Source organism: Mytilus galloprovincialis, chromosome 1 (assembly GCF_965363235.1).
Source record: "Mytilus galloprovincialis chromosome 1, xbMytGall1.hap1.1, whole genome shotgun sequence".
Lineage (NCBI taxonomy): Eukaryota > Metazoa > Mollusca > Bivalvia > Mytilida > Mytilidae > Mytilus > Mytilus galloprovincialis.
Window position 1 is genome coordinate 21255522 of NC_134838.1, and position 19884 is coordinate 21275405.

Here is a 19884-nt window from a genome sequence, read left to right on the forward strand (position 1 = left end):
TCGCGTTGTAGGAAATATAACAGACGAACAAATCCCAACATTGTCTGAGACATACGAAACTGACCTGGCATGTAATTTTGACGAATTTTATTGGGAGGTCGCTCGATGCCGAACATGTACGCTGGTTTATAACATCTTGCGAGTGCTACCATGGAGATCTATCAGTGTACTACGTATCATGTTGAAAACAAATGTACGATCAACAATGAACAACGACATACAGTTACTGCGTATTCATCGGTATTTCAGTGTGAATATTGACAAAGTAATAGAGAACTTTGTTTCTGCCTAGACCCGAAGAGCAGATTTTTGACGATTTTGAGTAAATTCTGTATCACAAATATGTTTTGTTTATGTATTACTCTATTCAGAAGATTTATTAATAGTTTTACAATCATATTTTTTCTATAAGTCCTGACTACATATAGCGCCTCTTTTAACCGTCTTATGACCGAAAACCGAAAAAAAACAACATTTTTCTGCATAAAAGGGTCCCAAAAATGTTTCGCCTCGTTCCGCTCGGCGGGAGTTGCTTGCACATTGTTTCTTTCTAGCTACGCCCCTGGTTTATGAGTCTTAACCCTCCCCCTATACCTCTAGCCAATGTAGAAAAGTAAACGCATAACAATACGCACATTAAAATTCAGTTCAAGAGAAGTCCGAGTCCAATGTCAGAAGATGAAACAAAAGAAAATAAATAAAATGACAATAATACATAAATAACAACAGACTACTAGCAGTTAACTGACATGCAAGCTCCAGACCTCAATTAAACTGATTGAAAGATTATTTCTTCAACAGTATCTAATCGTAACTATTTCCCTTCTTTATAAGTCTGTTTAAAGGTTTTGTAAGCTTTTGAGGTGAATACTGACATTTTTGTGCTTTGTAAAGAATATTACCATAAAAGATTGGATGTGAAATACATGAACGTATAAGATGTCTGCATGTTGAGTTATATTTTCGAATTATTTCCTTATACCGATGATAAAATTTAGTAAATGTTTTGATTAGTTTGTGATATCGAAAACCCTGGTGTAATAATTTATCAGTAATACATAAATTTCTCTCGCTAAATCTAATACGTTGTAACAAACCACAGGCACTTGTCTCAGATTTTTTCCCCCTATATACCTTTATATAACATGTATAAGGTACTTAACTCGCGATTTAGAAAAATGTTTTGTGGTGACGAAATTCCATTAAAAATGCCGTGTCTCGGCTGTCAACCCCAATAAAACTTGTTATGTCGTAAATCTAAATTGATTTATCTTCACAATGGTGTATAACACGCCTACTTTTGTTGTCGGAATCATCCGTAGCAATCCTACCCAAGTATGTCAATCGTAATTATTTCGTCAACCTACACAAAATTGGCAATACACCACAGGCACTTGTTTCTATCCATACGAAGGTCGACTATCCATATAAATAGAATTTCTATTTATATGGATAGTCGACCTTCGTATGGATAGAAACAAGTGCCTGTGCAATACACGTCTCGCAGTAAATGATTAATTATAAAAATTGTTTCAGAAAATACTGTTAGTTTTCGTATGAATAGAACTTATCATCCAGTTTGTAATTTTTAAAATTGTATAATTACGATACCGTGAAAAAAATCCAACAAGTGTTATTTGTGGTATGTGTAATAAGTAGACTGGGATCCCGCTATATATAATCAAATATGCACATTGATCTAGACAGGCGAACCAGTTTATGTAATAAATTACAAATTTTCCCATGACGTCAATGTCATTCAGACTCTCTCTTGACTTTACGTATGAAATGAAACAAGATCAGATAACTCTGAGAATCATTTAGACTTTCCATAAAAATTGACCAATCGGAAATCGAGATATATAAGGAGACGTGACGCTTTTATTGCCAATTCTTCAGCGGTTTGCAAAATTATTACGATTGACATATTTGGGTAGGATTGCTACGGATGATTCCGACAACAAATGTAGGCATGTTCATGATAAACCATTGTAAAGATAAATCAATTTAGATTTACGATATAACAAGTTTAAGTGGGGTTGACAGCCTACAAAGCGGCATATAACGGAATTTCGTCACCACCTGACATTTTTGTAAAATGCAAGTTAAGTACTACCTTGTGTTATATTAAGGTATATATATAGGAAAAATTTTCTGAGACAAGTGCCTGTGTTACAAACACGAGCGAATCGTACAAGTTGAGATATATAAACACCATAAGATGGTGACAAGGGAACGTCACCATCTAAAAATGGATAATTAACGATAGAAAATGAAAAATCATCTCTTTTATCATAAATTTTTGTATTAAGCTTCCCGTTAATGATATAGATATCAAGATCGAGGAAAGGGCAGTGATCATTGTTAGTATTAGCTTTATTTAAAGTAAGTTCAACAGGACAAATTTCTTTAGTACACATACTGAAGTCGTCATTATTAAGAGCCAATATATCATCCAAATGTCTAAAAGTATTGTTAAATTTTTGTATCAAATGTTGTTTCGATGGGTCTTTCCTAATTTTAGTCATAAATTGTAACTCATAACAATACAAAAACAGGTCCGTAATAAGTGGTGCAAAGTTAGTCCCCATTGGAATTCCAATAACTTGACGATATACGGAATCTCCAAAGCGAACAAAGATGTTATCAAGTAAAATTCAAGCGCATATATAGTATCAAAGCATGTCCAATTGACATAGTTCATTGTTTATTGCTACTAAAAAATGACCTAAAAGAGTTTGAACATATGTACTCGCATTCTGACTTTTTAAATGCCCAGTTAATTAGGGATGTGAATTTTTTCTTAATAAGAATATGAGGCAAAGTGGTATGTAGGGTAGAAAAATCATAACTTAGAACAGATCAACAATATATGCATGCAATTTATCAAGTACTTCCAATGAGTTTTTGACACTCCAAAAATATTAATTCCACTATTTTCAAAGGCCTTATTGAACAATTTATTATCAGGTTTTTTATTGTACCAAATGTACTAGTAAGTAGAATAGACAATTTAGTAGTGGAACAATGGCTTGAAGATGAAATAAATCTATATTTGTAAGGTGTTTTGTGTATCTTCGGAAGCCAGTACATAGTTGGGACTTTCATTGTATTTGGTTCTGCTTGTAAAGAAGTAGCTAAAATTTTGTGTTTGTTACAGATGCTTTATTGTTTCTTTTACAATTAGATTGTTGGACAAATAATGACGGTAGTCATAAAGTTCCAGACTATAATTTGTAGACATTAGACCCTCGTAGTCGTTTACCAGTCAACAGATTGGGTGATCGTCATTTAGCAAATAATTTCTCTTTGACAGTCTTTTGCTGTGTTGAGGGCCTTTGTAAGTTGAGGTTACCGACCGTGCGAGGGCTGTATAGCCAGTCAAAGTAGTTAATAACTTCCATTTGTTGTAAGACTTGTAAGTTGAGGTTGCAATACAAGTTTTAAGTATTTACTATTGGATTTTTCTAGAGTGGTTATGTTTGATTATAGAGTAACACACAATTACCATTTTCCCCCTGACGAAATAGCTATTGATAATTTAGACCGAGGTTTCGTGGATCAATCGACTCAGCTTATAACATTTTTTGTAAGAACACTTGAACAATTTTGTTATCAAGAAGAGAGAAGAAAGACACATTTTCTAGTCTTTTGTTGAAATTCAAATGACTATAAATAGAACAATGAATTCATAAAGATTTCTATATATGGAAGTGTTTAACGACCTTGACTGGCTTTTTAGCCCTCGCACGGTCGGTAAACATTTCTTTCTTAAAAAGTGTTGTCGGAGTATATATTGAGTTTTCCAAGTTAATGGTTTATGACAAATAGTTAATATGATTTAAATACATTTACAAACAAACAAAAAACAAAGATATCTCCCAAAAAAACGCGATCAATTGGCCATTAGTAATATTTGTACTTTTACCCAACATAATTCATATATCTGGAATAACAAATTGACCAAGCAATTGATGTATTCCAAGAAATACCAATCTCGGTTTTGGTCTGAACATTTCAATTGGGCAAAGTCAATATATATTTGATACACATTTTAACTTTGAAAGACGTTCCATGTGCAAAAAATGTATACCAAATTGACTTAACTGCAATCTAAACTACAAAAGTAATATTTCGGTCATGTTCAATTAGTATCATCAAATGAAATTCAAGGGTTCGCGTATTTGTTACAAACTCGAAACAAGGAAAGAGAAATCTCTTCTTAGAACTCAGTTTCCTAAGTTGTTTCAGTCGCATGTTACTATCAGATGCCAAGTGATGTACTTAGAAAAGTTTTTTTAAAGAGCAGGCAATAAGATGCAATATCATTTTCTATGAACGAACGTTCGTTTTGGCGACAATGCCGGCAAGGGAGGATGAGATGGTTTCCGGGTTGGATTTCGGCTTGGTGGAAAAGATGACAAAGTTGATTCAGGTTGTCTCTTTGCAAGACGGCTAGAATCTGGTTGAGCTTGCGCAAGTGTCAACAAATTTTTGATTTCCTTTACATCTTGTCGCACAGTATGATTTTGCTCTCTCAGATATTTCATCTCGCTCCATTGGTTTTGCATAATATCACGCATGCGTTCTATCTCAAATCGTACAGACATTGTTATTCGTTGTAAATCTTCTTTAAATTTAACCTGTATATTAAGTTTGTCTGTTTCAAGAATTTTCATACTGTTTCCTTGGGAAACAACAACTTCTCGCGCCCGATTTAGTTCTTTCGACATTACTTTTATATTTTGTTGAAAAGTATAAATTTCGTTTTTTAAAATGACAATGTCTTTTTGAGCTTTCTCAAAAGCTTCACCGGACACCAACTGTCTGTTTTCGGATTCCAGGTTAACTATTTCTTTCTGAATTTCCGTTAACCACGTGGTTGCAGCATCGACATTCTGCTTCATTTCACTAATCTGAGTCTGAATTTCAGCCAATTTACCACGTTTGTCATCCGTGTCTTCTTCTAACTGTGACAAAGAACTTTCCTTGCTATTCAGCTCTGTTTTCAGAGAATCAATTTTGATTGTCTTTACTTTAATTTCGGATTCCATAGAAAGTTTTTCAGATTCCTTTGCAGCATGGTGATGCTTTCTTCCAAAGTCAAGTCTTAAACGTAATGTTTCTATTTGTTTTTCGAGTCCCAAGTTCATGTTGACTATTTGCTCAATCAAAGAATGCTGAATTGTATCGGATTCATCCTCCGATCCAACAAAAGACCCAAATCTGTCCTTAAAAGATTTTTCTTCAGGTTTTGGTAGAGAAAGCCCTTGAATTGATAACTTTTGTGGCTCCTGTAAATACAATTTTTACATGCGAATTTTACAAATGATTACTAGTCATTTTGATCTATTTTTAAAAAAAGTAATAGAATTTGTATAATCACTAATGTCATTTTTCAGCAGACGTCATATACATGATATAGATATTTTATAGTAATTCAGATTATAGCACAATGTTGAGGGCTGTACTCCTGTTTGTTACATTTTTTCCTATCGGTTTTTTTTTGTTAAAACTTCAATCTTGTTTAATCACGTCACATTCTGTGTATTCTTGTCCAAAGTCAGAAGCCTGTCATTCAGTGGTTGTCTTTTGTTGCTGTGCAACATTTTTTTTTTTTCGTTAATTATTTTGTATATATTTTTTTGCCGTTAGTTTTCTCGTTTGAATTGCTTTACATCTGTCAATTCGATGCCTTTTGTAGCTGACTGTGCAGTGAGGGCTTTGTTGACGGCCGTACGGTGACACATAGTTTCATTTGGTTTCTTGTTAAGTGTTGTCTCATTGGCAATCATACTACATCTTCTTATGTTTATATTTGAAACCCCCTTCCGAAATATTTTTTTTGTAAAAGTGATGAAATAAAACGGCATAAGATTGAAATTAGCAGTTTCCTATGATCTTACCTCTCTCTTAGTTGTTGACGACATACTTCGCTCGCCTATTTAGTTACCTAGAAAAATTGAAAATGTACAGCTTTCTGCAATAATAGTCGAAGCGTTGTTTTTATCCAGCCTTTTAGTATCGTATTAATGTTCATTTTTATAGGTTGACCGCTACGAAATATTCGTTTCGCAGATGATTCATTCAGGTTACAAGGAAGTAATTATTTACATAGGCGACAATGGTAGCCTTATTTGGTCCTGCCTTTTCACTATCAAAGATCCATTAAAATTTTTTTCGAATTCTGAATTATCAACACCTTTGGGTGTAAATGCAATGGTCAAACACATATGGTGCCGCAGCTTTTTTGATAGAAAAATGGCATTTTTTAAGGGTATTCAACGGTTCCGGAATTTTCGAAATAGTATGAATGAAGAACACCCCTTGCTTAATTTGGCACAGAAAATCTTGCTAGTCTTAGAGAGTTTTCTCTAAATTTCTCGCTATTTCTACACCAATGGCCAACACTCATTTCTCACTATTTCAATTTTAATTTCTAATTACCAAGGCAGCAGAAAATAAATTTACTTCTACCTATTATCTTGGATGTAAAATCTAGGTTACAATACACCATTAGATTTTATGGGCGCAACATGGTATTCAGAATCAAGAGTATGGCTAATCCTGATTGGTCGATATGTGCGCCCGTTATTTTTTATTATTAGAGACTTCGTGCACTCTGCTTTATACAAAAGGCAAAATAAAAATTATTCCGTAGCCTTAAAGGCACTGAGATGACTTTTCAACGCTAGGACAAGACACGTATTTTCAAGGGCAAAATTGATAGGCATAGGAGATAAGTACAAAATACGCTAAGAAAAGCAACGCGAACCTATATTTTTTGGACCAAAAAATACTGTCCAATAACTTTTCTTTGATTCTAGCAAGGTTTCGTTAAGAAAATCAACTTTCTAAAGTCTGTATCTCGAAAAAGGCTACCATTGTCGCCTATGGGGAAATTAATTGTCTATTTCAATCTATAGGTGGCGCCAGCGATCTATATTTACTTCCTTTTAACCTTCATTCATATCTTTATTTCCTCTAATAAGAGATTCAATGAACACTTATATATGTAAACAGATCGAATTGCAAAAGTTTTCAAAACATGATAACACAATATAATATTACTATATGTACAATAACCAAAGTTCTGCGATTATATATGTAAAGAAAATGTCAAAAATTGCTCGTCTTTGGGTCTCTATGTTGTGTCTCAGTTGTGTACTATTATTTGTCTGTTTGGCTTTTTTTTCCCCCTATGGTGTTGTCAGATAATTTTCGATCTATGAGTTTGAATGTTCCTCTGGTATCTTTTGCCTTTCTTTTAAAACTAAAAATGACTTTTGTGAAAACATATAAGTTATTTATAAAGTACATATTAACAATTGTATTCAAAAATGACCAACCGGTGCACTGATCTCAAGTGACGATGTCTCATTTTGTTAGAATCATTTTCATAACAACGTAGAAAACCGTAATACTTTTAAAAATTTATAGTATCTATTTCATAATTCAATATAAAAAAACTTTAAAATTGATTGATCGTCCTGCATTGACAAAATATAAGTAAACACAAAATTCATATTTATCAATATACAGCAACTCACCTTTTTAGTGGGAATATTCCTTTGTCATAAGTTTGCCATTCTTTGTTTCAAGGAGTTAATTAATAAAAAAAAAAAAAAAAGTTATCGATTTCGCACAAACAAATACTTTTTAAATGATAGGTTTACATCTAGGTCTGTGTAGATGTAACGTATATTTTACTTTAATATATGTATCATTTAGTTCAACTTGGATATGTTCCAATAAATGTAATCTTTAAATTTTGTGTACCATTGAATAGAAAATTAGGTACTGGTTTTTATCTTTATTTAAAAGTGAATTCTGTAAGTAATTTCGATAAACAAAAAAAAGTCAATACAGTACACGCATATTACAAGATAGTATTTTAAAAAGAAAACGGAACAATGTATGTCTTGTCTTGACGAGAGAATTATTTGAATAAACTTAATAAACTTGTACTGTCTTCAGAGGGTATTTTAAAATACATATTAAAACTGAGAATGGAAATTAGGAATGTGTCAAAGAGACAACAATCCAATCAAAGAGCAGAAAACAGCAGAAGGCCACCAATGTGTCTTCAAAACAGCCAGAAAATCCCGCACCCGGAGGCTGGAAAGTTGGACTCAAAGAATATAAATATAAAAGAAACTATTGATCATCATCGATTCTGAACGGATTTACATTAGTATCAGTCAAAATCTTTATATAGAACTTCGTTTTAGGCTATTTGACGTCCTTTCACGCACATCCATTTGAAAAAGAAATCAGTCCTGTGTGTCGAAATTGAAAAATAATTTATAAAACGAGATAGAATTTATATTGTCACGTGTGCAAAAATATCTGCTAAATGTTGATGATTGATTGATTGATTGATTGATTGATTGATAGACGTCGTGTCCGCCTCGTTTATAAAAACGTAAAACGTTTATTACACGACATTACATGCATGCTGATTATAATCAAAGTACTGAAATACTGAACATCGGATGACCGCAAGTTACCATTGTTGGACGATGAATAAATGACAGATGGTAATATGAAAACTACCAGACAGATATGTACACACTGAGAACAGAATATCTTGGCTATGTATGTCCCTGGTACATCGTACAATTATTCAATACATGACATATTCCTCCGCAAACACAATTTTCAAAAGTTGGTACGTGTGCATAGTTATTCATGATTTGTATATATAATTATATATTATATATTTCTCACGGCGACAAAACATTTTCATATTATTTATTTATGTTCTTAAAAAATATGTTCATGAGTATTACAAGCGATAAGAAATGTGATTTTGTCCTCGATTATACCCGCGTATCCATACGAAATGCGTTCTGTTATCAGTCTAAAGCGCCAGGTGTGTGCAGAACTACGATGATTTCTGCGGCAACATAACACCGGAATAACCTCTCAAGGTCACATTCGATGTAAAAAAAAAAAAGAAAAAAGAAATGTCACAGTGGTAATTTTGTATGTGTCAACGAGATCCGTTGAGAGCCTTTTCGCACTAAGAGATCCAGCTGAAGGACTTTTATTTTATTTCCAAATAGCGATATAAACGATACCTGCAAGAGCCAATAACTATATTAACCTATAAATAAGATATAGGTCGAGAGGAATGACCATTTGGTTACTTCTTTCTTCTTTAGTTTCACACTAAGTTAACTTTATAGATAGATATATTGTATGTCGTAATGTATTATTAATTGACTAGATTTTAAATATACTAGTGTCAAACTATGAATATTAAATGAAACCCTTACCAGACGTTATTTTATTGGAGACTGGATTTCTTTGTTTATGAGAAAATTGATATAGCAAAGTGTCAATAGAACATGTTGACTTTGACTCTTTCACTAAGGAATGATCTGACAAACTGTATGGTTAAGTAATTTTGATTAGGGTATTTATATATAAAATTAGTATAAATGTCACAATTAGTTTGCAGTATCCTTCAAAATTTACAAGTAGCATAGACACAGCATCAAGGGAAAGACTATACATTTAGTTAAACATCAACAATGAAAGATATTTCTGATAAGTCTATCAACAGCAATGATCTCAGAAATTTGTATCCAGACAAGGTAAGAGCAAAAATAGTCTGTATAGATGATGAAAAAAAACTTTCATAAATTCAGTGTCTCCGAATCGAGTATCTTGAGTTATAACCATGCATGCAGTACGCTCAAACATTGCACATGAAAGCCACACACATTAGAAGCTATGTGATCAGCAAGACCTTAAAATAAAAACCAAATTCATTTAAGGTAAACTTTGATTGCAGGATTAAATTTTCGTTTCTAAATAATTCCTAAGTAATCTATCAAAACGTAATTTTCTACAGTAATAAAGAGGGGGACATCAAGAATATAACCAATCCTACATTCGTATTCCAAATAAGTTCCAGCTAAAATTTCAAACAAACTTGAATGGTTGTTATCATAAGGTGTTGTATTAAGAAAGGGACTAGACAACAAATATATTTTTAGGGAATACTCGTTTTTTACGGACGTCAAAATTGGCATAAATTTATTCTACCAAATTCAACACAAACAGGACCAAATGGCATCACCGTTGCACAACAACCTGCTTTTGTGTTTATTGTATGAAGTTAATTATAACATCTTAAGATTGAGTCTTTAGTAGTTTTTAGTAATTTTTTTCTGGGACCTTATAAACCATGCTACATAAGGTTCTAGGTATAGGTAAATATAATAATCAATTTCCTGCAGTGTTTGTGATTCAATTTTTAGAATATAGATATTAATTCGTCCTGAATATGTCCAATAGTTTATTGAAGTACCAACTTAAGCATCCATATATCCTAATGCTTTCGTTCTATAGGTTGCAAACTACATGTAAATTATATGTTAGGCTGCATGTTGCAAACATGCTTCCTTTTCGTACTGAAAACATATATATACTTCTTATTTTATCCTATCATAATTGACATAAAAAGAAAAATTATCAATGAAAGATAGCATTATATGCCAGAAACACAATAATGATCTTCATGTGACGTCATCACATAAATGCTATCAGTGTACTTGTCTGCTCATGTACTAACTTTCCGCTGAAATAGTCAGTCAAGTAATTTGTAAACGTACATGTATAGCGTAACTAATACAACAAAACCATTTGCGCATTCTAAACATAGGATGCAAAGTTGTAAAAAAGTCCCTATTTATTCTTTTATGAATTCAATAGCTTTTTAAATTCATACTTCATTAATCTTTTAGTCTTTTTAAAGTTTTTGTCATTTACCCTTGCCTAGCTATTAATATTGATAATTTTCTGCTTCTTTGTTCTCAAAATGTTTACACAATATTTATTTACATACATTTAAATATCATAAAGAATTGCTCGATAACTCAGGTAAAGATTAATCTTAGTCATTTAACAAAGTAAGCTTTGGTGTCCAAGACTACATCAACGATAAAGGAATGATTCCGAATCAATTACTGCTCGGAATATCCCGAAACTGAAATCGAGACTGGTTCATAATGGCGGATATTGATATGTAAACCGTCCGAAAAGAGTACATATTTGGATAAAGATGTAAACTTTGAAGAAGAGGTAGGATATTTTAAAACAATGCATCTGCATTTATAACACAAATTCACCATTATTGTGTCATTCTGTATATGTACTTTGATATAAGGCTTGGCTATTAAAATAATTTAAGTGCAGCCTACTTTAATATACGCCTTAAAAATTCTAGCGTATATAAACATTATATTGAAGAAAAAAAATTGTTAAAATTGAAAACTGTTATTTTAACTCTCTCTTATTATTAATGATTTTTTACAACTACATGGTGACAATACAAAATTTAAGATTTATTCAAAAGTTTGATTTTTATGTTGATATTTAAATCCGTTTAGATATACAATTACATACAATTTAAAGGATAAAGAGTGTCAGACGTGAGGTAACATGCTTGTCTTATTGTATTCTTATCAATTCAAGGTTTAAGTCACCCAATAAATGTATTTGCCATGTTAAACTTACATTTAAATAGCAAGAAATATTAAAATATTATCAGAAAGAGAGAAAATATTAAAAAGATGAAACGATCATGTCAGCAATTCTCGCGTGTTTTATCAAGAAGTATATAGATATAAGAAGATGTGGTACGAGTGCCAATGAGACACAACTATTCCTTAACTTATTACTTAAAGAAGAGTTTTCATGTCTTTGTAGTAGCAGCCTCGTTAAAAAAAATATACAGAGAAAGCACTCTAAAGTTATGTTATAATAGAGAAAAACCAGAATGCGTCGCCGTGTCATAGAATACCATAACCCGGTAGCACCATCATATGACCATTATATCAAAACTTTGAAATCAAGGTCAATAAAGTAATATGATTTATGTATTAGTTAAAAATTTCACGTAAAAATGAACTGAGGTCTCAAGCTGACGACCACGACAACTTTGTCGACGGACGGACGGATGGACAGACTGGAAAAATAGTACAATACCGTAGTTGGGCATTATAACAAACCCAAATACTTGTCAAACAATTATAAAAACATGCAATATCATTCTTAATTACATGCCATTACTTAAATCAAACACAAAGTTTCAATCTACTACATACTGATAAAGCATATATGCTCAGCGGAACAAGTTGACGACGGTTTCGAGAGAGTTTTTAGATAGTCAATATTTATTCAAACTATTTGTTCTTTCAAATAAAACCAGTAACTGTAAACAATCTTACATTCTACCAAACATTACACAGAAAATACAAAATAATTCGAGGGATGCGTCGTCATCCCTTCATTCACGTCAGTCATTGATTTCGTTCTCATGAAAAGAAGAACACGGCCGACTTTGCATGGACAAAGATATGCATTTATCTGCTGTCCAATCTGAGATTTTATCAATAATAATTAAATACCAAGTACTTTACGAATGATTTTTATTCATTGTAGATATTTAAATATTTAAAGATTACACTGCTTTTTCTAAGCGTTTCTTTTATCAAATTTATAATTTTCAATTTCAACATTGATTTGTATGTTTATTAATTGTAATTTAAATAACAATGAAATTGACACGATGGAAAGTTAACCACTTCCATATTATTGTAGGTGATAAGGTGATAAGTTCGACTTTAATTCATTTGACTTAATTTGTAATGAATTTTCATCACTCCGTTTTATCCTTTTTTTAAAATGCCATCGCTCAGCAGTCGGTGATATATGTAGGAATCATCATGTCTCAGTCCATCCGTCCGCCTGTGTTTCTAGCTGATAGTCCGTTATCGTGACTTTGGTTTCCAGATAATAAATAGAGAACCTTTTGTTTCTTCAATAAACTGACATTTTGTTGAAATGTTTTTGACCATTTAAGACATGTAATCAGATCTACAGTTCGATTTTCGTTGTTTATACCGAGTCAGAGTCATGGTGCTTGATTGTTGGGAAAATAATAATAATAATTTGGTTTCCGAATTATAAATTGAGAAACTCTTTTTGGAATTAATTGAAATTTTAATTAAATGTTCTGGTCCAATGAAGACAGGCCTAGGTTTAGTGCGGTTCTCGTTTTTTTCCGCTTGAACCGTTCAAGAGTTATCATACTTAATTATTTGAAAAAAGTAATAAAAGAGTGGTTACAAATGGAGAACTCTTTTTGAAATTGATTGAAATATGAATAAAATATTTTGAAATACACAATAAAACTGATCTTCTTGAAAAATATAAGGACGTATAGCGATTATTTTGAGACATTAAAGGGAAAATTCGCGATTTTTTACTTATGGTTTAAATATGTTCATTATGACAAAATATATATATTCACAAAGTTTTATCGCTATATGTCCAGTAATAAAGGAGAAATTCAACAATTAATGAAATTTTTTTAACTACTTCCTGTAGGTCGTGACGTTTTCTCCTGGTTTTTGCATGCCGGGATTTAAAATACAATCAGTAAAAGTCTTGGTTTTTAATGATATTTAAACGTAATCGTAAGCGCGCCGATGACTTATGGTTTATCTAATAAACATCCGATAATAAGAAGATAAGACGCACAGACGTGCAATTGTACACATTCATGAGATAAATTTTCTATGTTAAACGTATATATTCGAATTATTTTAGTAGACAACCAAAAAAGTTATAAATTTATTAATTAATGCATTTTCGGACTGATATATGAGGTGAACAAATTAAAGTACAATAATCTGTAAAGACAATATGTTGGTGTACTCTTATTGACCTTTTACTATCTCTGCTTTGACTAGATTTATACGATGTGTGTATTCACGGTTCTGTGGCAAATTGAATACTCTTAGATGGCTTGTTGAAAGGTAAATTGTTATTTGCACTTCGGTATTTAACCACGCCTCTAGGGCACACCTTGCCAGGTGTGACTGTCTATTCGGATCAGCCTGAGACTACTCTGAGTACAGGCAAAGTTTTAAGGCATAGCGTGAAAAGGTTACCTATTCCAACGGAACGTCCTATCAACTTGTATATAGGAACCTTTAAAGTTGGTCTAATTGGGATCTAAGCGTGACGCGGAATTGCCGATTTTTCGTAAGCGAGAAACGTGAAAGTCAAATTATTGAGTCGTGAAAACGGGAAATGGTCTTGCGGGACCCGGGAAATGACAAAAAATGAGAATTGCTTACGTACATAGTGTAAGCGGGATACGGGCATCTGAAAAAAAAACAGTAAGCGGGATACGGGCATCTGAAAAAAAAACAGTAAGCGGGATCCGGGATTGGAATCCCCAATGAGACCCCTTAAAAATATGTGAAAAGGTCGGGAAAAACTCTCTTTTGACACTTAGGTATTGCACTGTTGCATTAAACACAAATCAAAACGCAAACAATATGGGACAAGATAACATTTTAACCTACACAATATATGAATAAGGTATACACTTTTGAAATATACAAAAAAAAGTGCTAGAAATATTTGCCACTGACAGTCAGCTATTGATTATTGGGCAGTACTCAACTATAAAAATAATTATTTTCCATCTTAATTTAATTCTAGTTCAGAAGTATTTCAATTTCTCGTTATGTATATACAAGTCAGGACGATTTTCCCGATGGATTTTTTTTACCATGGTAATTTTTAATTTTCGATGTGAGCCATAGCTCCGCATTGAAACTGAGACGGTAACCTATAATTAAACTACAATGAGGCATACCCATTTTCTTATTTTCATATCATATCACAAAGCTTCGTTGGTTTGAGACAATAGGTTGTTTTAACACAATTCGTTGGAGATGTGGTATTGAACACAAAATTTGAGGAAAACAGTTTAGAATATTTATATTTCATAGTATACTCTGCACTTAACTTTCTTGGGCTAAATACGTTGAGAAGGGTATGAAAAAAAATGTTTAGAATACATACCTTTAATGCTGCTTAGGCTGTGCTTTGTTCAATAATTCTTTTTTTTTAGGTCAAGCAATCAGTGATGGCGACTGGAGGTGGGACAATTGCACCACACAGACCAAAGAAAGACACGAAAATGGTTTGTTATATAAAAGCAAATAGCTGTGGTATGATTACCAATGATACGACTATCAACCAGGGACCAACTAAAGTGGAAGCAAACAACCACAAAGCACCGCACGGACTTCAACAAGTCAACATGCGGGTAAAACCTATACCTCAATGTACACTATAAATTCCCAAAATAACAAATGTAAAATAATTCAAACGAGAAGATCCACGGTCTTATTAATGATAAAACAAATAACGTAAAAGGAACATTACAGACAGCAACCAAAGACTACCACAAAATTATAGGCTCCTGACAAAGGACCGGCACATAAAGAGTATGGCATGATTTAATTTTTGGATAAAATTATTTTATGAATTTTTTTAATTTCAATTCATATAAATATGGCAGCGGCTACGTCTTACAAAACCTTAGTTCAATCCTATATTAGAACACAAGGTTGTTGTTATTTGTGGTAAAGCTTAAAAGGAGATTGTAATAAATAGTTAATACAGGATAGAATTTTTTCTAAAAACCATTAAAGAAACACACTATGACACAGAACAAATTGGACACCAGCAAACTTTATAATACTATCAAATAAAACGAATCTATAAGGAACAACAATGGTGCTCTTTGTCAAATACCAGAACAATAGTAAATGTTAGAATTGTTTGCATGTCATTTCAGGACGATAAAAACGGATTTAAGATAACAGGAAAAGGTTATAGTACAGACCGACAGACAGATCAGGGCGCTAGTAATGTGTCATCACCTCAGTCTTCTTCAAGGCCGTTATCAGGAACCACAAGTAATTCAGAAGACATTGGAGAACTGGGCGAGCCAATAGGTAGTTTTCAACTACCAACTGAAGCTATGGAACTTTTACAAAATGTGATGCAAGTCAACAAAGACCTCGAGGAGCAAGTAGTGGCTTTGAGATTACGAATTGACGTTGAACAGAAAAACCAAGAGACAGAAAAAAAGAAAGTTGTTCACGAAAAAGACCGAGCTCTTAAAGTAAAAGATCATGAAATTAGTGAACTAACGGAATCAATTTCTGTTCGAGATTATAGGATTAAACATTTAAATAAAGAAAAGGAAGAGCAGAGTCAACAGCTACTAGAGAAAATTGATGAGATTACTGAATTGAAATCGCTTGTTGAACAAACTGAAGATTACGCGAAAGATTTAAATAAAAAAGTATCAAAACTTAGGGAAGAAAAACGACACCTTGAATCAGATACGTTGTACAAATCTCAGAGTGATGAAATAAAGAAACTAAAACATGAACTTCATTCCGTGAAAGACAAACTAGTTTCTATGCAAAATGAATTGACTCGTGCTAGACATATTATAGAACAACAAAACACTAAAATTAAAAATCTTGAATATGAAAAGGGAGAAATGAACTCACGGTTCCGAGACGACTTAGAGAAGGCATCACGTGCTATGCGTCTTGAAGTCGAACGCATGCGTGAGGTTATGAAACAACAATACGAAGAGATGAAAAACTTGAGAGCTCAGAATAACGAAATTTTTAGTGATGTGCGGGACATAAAAGACCTCTTGCTTAATTCTAGGGAAAGTACGACTAAACGAGAGTCGTTAGACATTAATCGGTTGCCCATGGCACCAAGAAGTCCGAAGCCAGCAGTTCGTTCTTCTATGCCTAATATGAAAATAAATAAAGGTGCTAGTAAAAACTCAAGTAATTTACCTCCATTAGAAAATGAACAACCGGCTGGTTCAAAATGGATTCCAGCAGGTGCGAGACGTTCTATGAATATGTCTGCAAAGCTCAGACGACCAGACAAGTGATGTTTTCTTAATGTGATTGTGATTTATTGTGCCAATTCTTGTGTTCATACATGAGGAATCTGTCTTTATTTATGTTCCTAACATATGTACACATTATTGTATTTTCCCCCGCTTGTATTATTTATCAAGGGTGCAATTGCCATCACACTTTCATTTTTGTACGACTGTCCAGTAAACGTATTTGCAAAACTTCTGTAATAGTTATAGATGTGTTGCATTTACTTAAAATTCGTGTTCAGTTTCATTAACATATAGACATCTCTCCGTGTAACGGGCGAATTGACTTATCGACCACGATTGCTTATTTTTACTTTAAATTTTTACATTTAAATTTGCATTAAAAATACTCTGTCGGTAAATTGTGGAAAGATTTTCATACTCTCTCGGTATATATGTATTATTTCGAAAGGTTGACGAAAAGAAAAACCCAGCATTTTAATGACTATACACATTGGTGTGTCATGCACTTGGTAATTATAAGGAGAAAACAGAAATTAGAAATGATATATTCTTTAAAAATAGACTGAACTGAAATGATTTTTTCAGTCGGTACTGCACCAACGACATTTAGTAAAAGCAAAAGTTTTATAAACGTTTATCCACTTGTAGAGTTAATATTTCAATGTCTGTGATAGAAAGTGTGTGATATAGATAATGCTGTGATAATGCTTTAAATTTTGCTTCATTTCAGAATTTTAATATAAATTTATAAACAATTGACTCAATATTGTTATTTTATTCACAACGAGAATCTCTGTTATTTAAATTGACGATTGTTGTTATTTTATAGGTCTGGTCAGAAGTCTAGCAATGGACTTCTGGTCTGGTAAATATAGACTATGATCAACTATGTATACTTTTTGTACTATTTGAATTGGCTTTATTTGTATTTGAAGTATTTTAGTAAAACAAATGTTTATTAACTGAAAGTACTCTTCATATTCCTGCAAATTTTATAAAGAATGTTACTGGATTATGGCACCTTTAAGGTGTAACACCACTAATGCGGGTCCGGCTAGAAAGCACATACCAGAAAGTAGTACATGTTTAACACAAAATAGTTCCTACGCATGAGTGTAACTTTCAAAACATTTAGAATATTTAGGTATTTATGGTATCAAATAAAAGCTGAAGGAATGGTGATCATTGTAGAACACTTTTTGACTTGTAATTTTGAATATTAAAATAACTGCACTGCACGAAATTTTAAAAAGAGGGTACATATTGTCTGTTTGTCAGATCTGAAGTACCTGTTTTGGTACTACATCCGAAGTTCCGGGGACCAGTTCATTCTTATATGCAATTAAAGGTTTGCTAATTTTTTCAGTACAAGACACTATAAAGTGTTGCTTCTACATGCAATGATTGCCACTTTATTTGAACTTAGGAGGCGTGCCTGCTGGAAATGGAGGAATTTAACGTAGAAAGCAATGGGGCCATGAATTAGTGGTGTACTTCCTTAAAGTCCGCAATTCATCTAAAGTCCAAAATACCGCGAAAGTCCACAATACTGGATAATTGTTTGTCTATCAAAACAACTGGCATCTAGACTAAACATGACGGCATAGAAAAAAGACAAGACTGCGTTGTATAGACGTTCCATATACGCATTATTGTCTAAACAAAAATAGAAAATAGATCTAATAATCACCAAATGTTTTGATGCAAACCAACCGAGGTAGCGTATCATTGCTTTTATCCTTGATTATGAAGCTGCTGTCCAAAATTCTACCAGATCATCCTTTTCATGAATAACTACTAAATTTGTTTCCCCACTACAGCAAGTATATTTGACGTTAAAGTGTAGTCAACAGGACTTCTTGGCAACTATAAAGGAGAAATAGACATTCATCAACTCTTCCTCCGGTACTACACGAAGTAATAGGAGACGTCTGGTTTTATATCCTTTAAATAATGACTAAATATAGAGTCCTCTTCAGAATACTTTTGATTGCTACTTTTAATTGCTATTGGTAAAAATAATAGAATTTAAAAAAAAAATCCAAATGTAACTCTTTCATATAGTGTATTTCTCTCATGCGAATGAATAAACATATTGAAAATTCTGGAAATTTTTATTGATTTTCCTATAGAACAATTCAGGTTATGATTTTTTTATTATTATTTTTTTTTTTATCTCAAATGTAATTGTAGAGTTTTCAAATATAGAAAACCATTATTTCCCAATAATTATAAACGACAAATAGAAGATCCGATAGATCTGAATTTTAATCAGATTTCTTTATACGAACAACACACACTGGCTGCTTATTTTTTTGTATTAAACGCACTGAACTTTACTTTAAAGTGAGAAAAGCGATAGAGTTGAGATTGACCGCTGGCAGTGATAATCTGTCGCTATTTTACCTATGACGATGTTGTTAATTTCATGTAAATGAATCGTGTCAATTTCATTCACAACGCCATCGTGCCCCTTTAGTTTTTAGCTATTATTTGTCATATCACTCGACCCCGCTGAGAAAGGAAATTATCAGTCAGGCAAGATAAAAGGAAAATTTCGTAAAATAGCGATAACGCTAGATATAATAACTTGTGAACATGTATTTTTATCGTATCAAAACCAGAAAAGTTGTGTTCTATTCGATTTTCTGAAATGTATTGACTCCCCTGGAAAAGTCTGCATTTCCTTGATTTGGTTGCACGTATGTCTAAATTGTACCAAACAATTTAGTATTTCAACACTCTGCGATCAATGTAGTTCACAGAAGGTTTTCTTGACCATAAAGTTCCAGTTTTTAACACACCTTTAAGCCCAAATCCAAATAAAAATAATCTGGACATTAAAAAACAAAAATACTTAATAATTATAATGTCAATTGTTCTTGAACAATTGAGAGGTCTTTCCTTTTGTAATGTAAAATACATGTTCCAATAGACGTAGAATGTATTGAAAAGATTTAAAACACACTAAAAGTCCTTAAAATAAGGTCAAAAACACATAATTCGCTATTTGGGACATGACCTTGACCTTTGACCTTTTGACCTTTGTCAAGGTCATTGGTCCACAATGTCATTGCTGAAGACCCCATGGGTCTAGGACCTTTGGTTATGTAGTA

At 32.6% G+C, this 19884-nt stretch overlaps 2 protein-coding genes across 3 annotated transcripts; one reads left to right on the forward strand and one right to left on the reverse strand.

Annotated features, from left to right (window-relative positions):
* Positions 1-2904: 2904 nt before the first annotated feature.
* On the reverse strand, positions 2905-7897 carry LOC143068923 (uncharacterized). The gene is made up of 3 exons (XM_076243309.1): positions 7551-7897; positions 5907-5953; positions 2905-5294 (listed from the first exon to the last, which is right to left on the reverse strand). Exons 2-3 carry the CDS (start codon positions 5928-5930, stop codon positions 4326-4328), a joined length of 993 nt encoding a protein of 330 aa, XP_076099424.1. The 5' UTR covers positions 5931-5953; positions 7551-7897; the 3' UTR covers positions 2905-4325.
* A 3032-nt stretch (positions 7898-10929) lies between these two features.
* LOC143068927 (uncharacterized) lies at positions 10930-17736 on the forward strand. Of its 2 annotated transcripts, XM_076243330.1 has the most exons (3): positions 10930-11094; positions 14945-15016; positions 15677-17736. In XM_076243330.1, exons 2-3 carry the CDS (start codon positions 14960-14962, stop codon positions 16805-16807), a joined length of 1188 nt encoding a protein of 395 aa, XP_076099445.1. In that variant the 5' UTR covers positions 10930-11094; positions 14945-14959; the 3' UTR covers positions 16808-17736. The 2 variants fall into 2 exon arrangements, with proteins under 2 accessions (XP_076099445.1, XP_076099438.1); XM_076243323.1 differs by lacking the exons at positions 10930-11094; positions 14945-15016 and adding an exon at positions 15036-15142.
* Positions 17737-19884: the final 2148 nt, after the last annotated feature.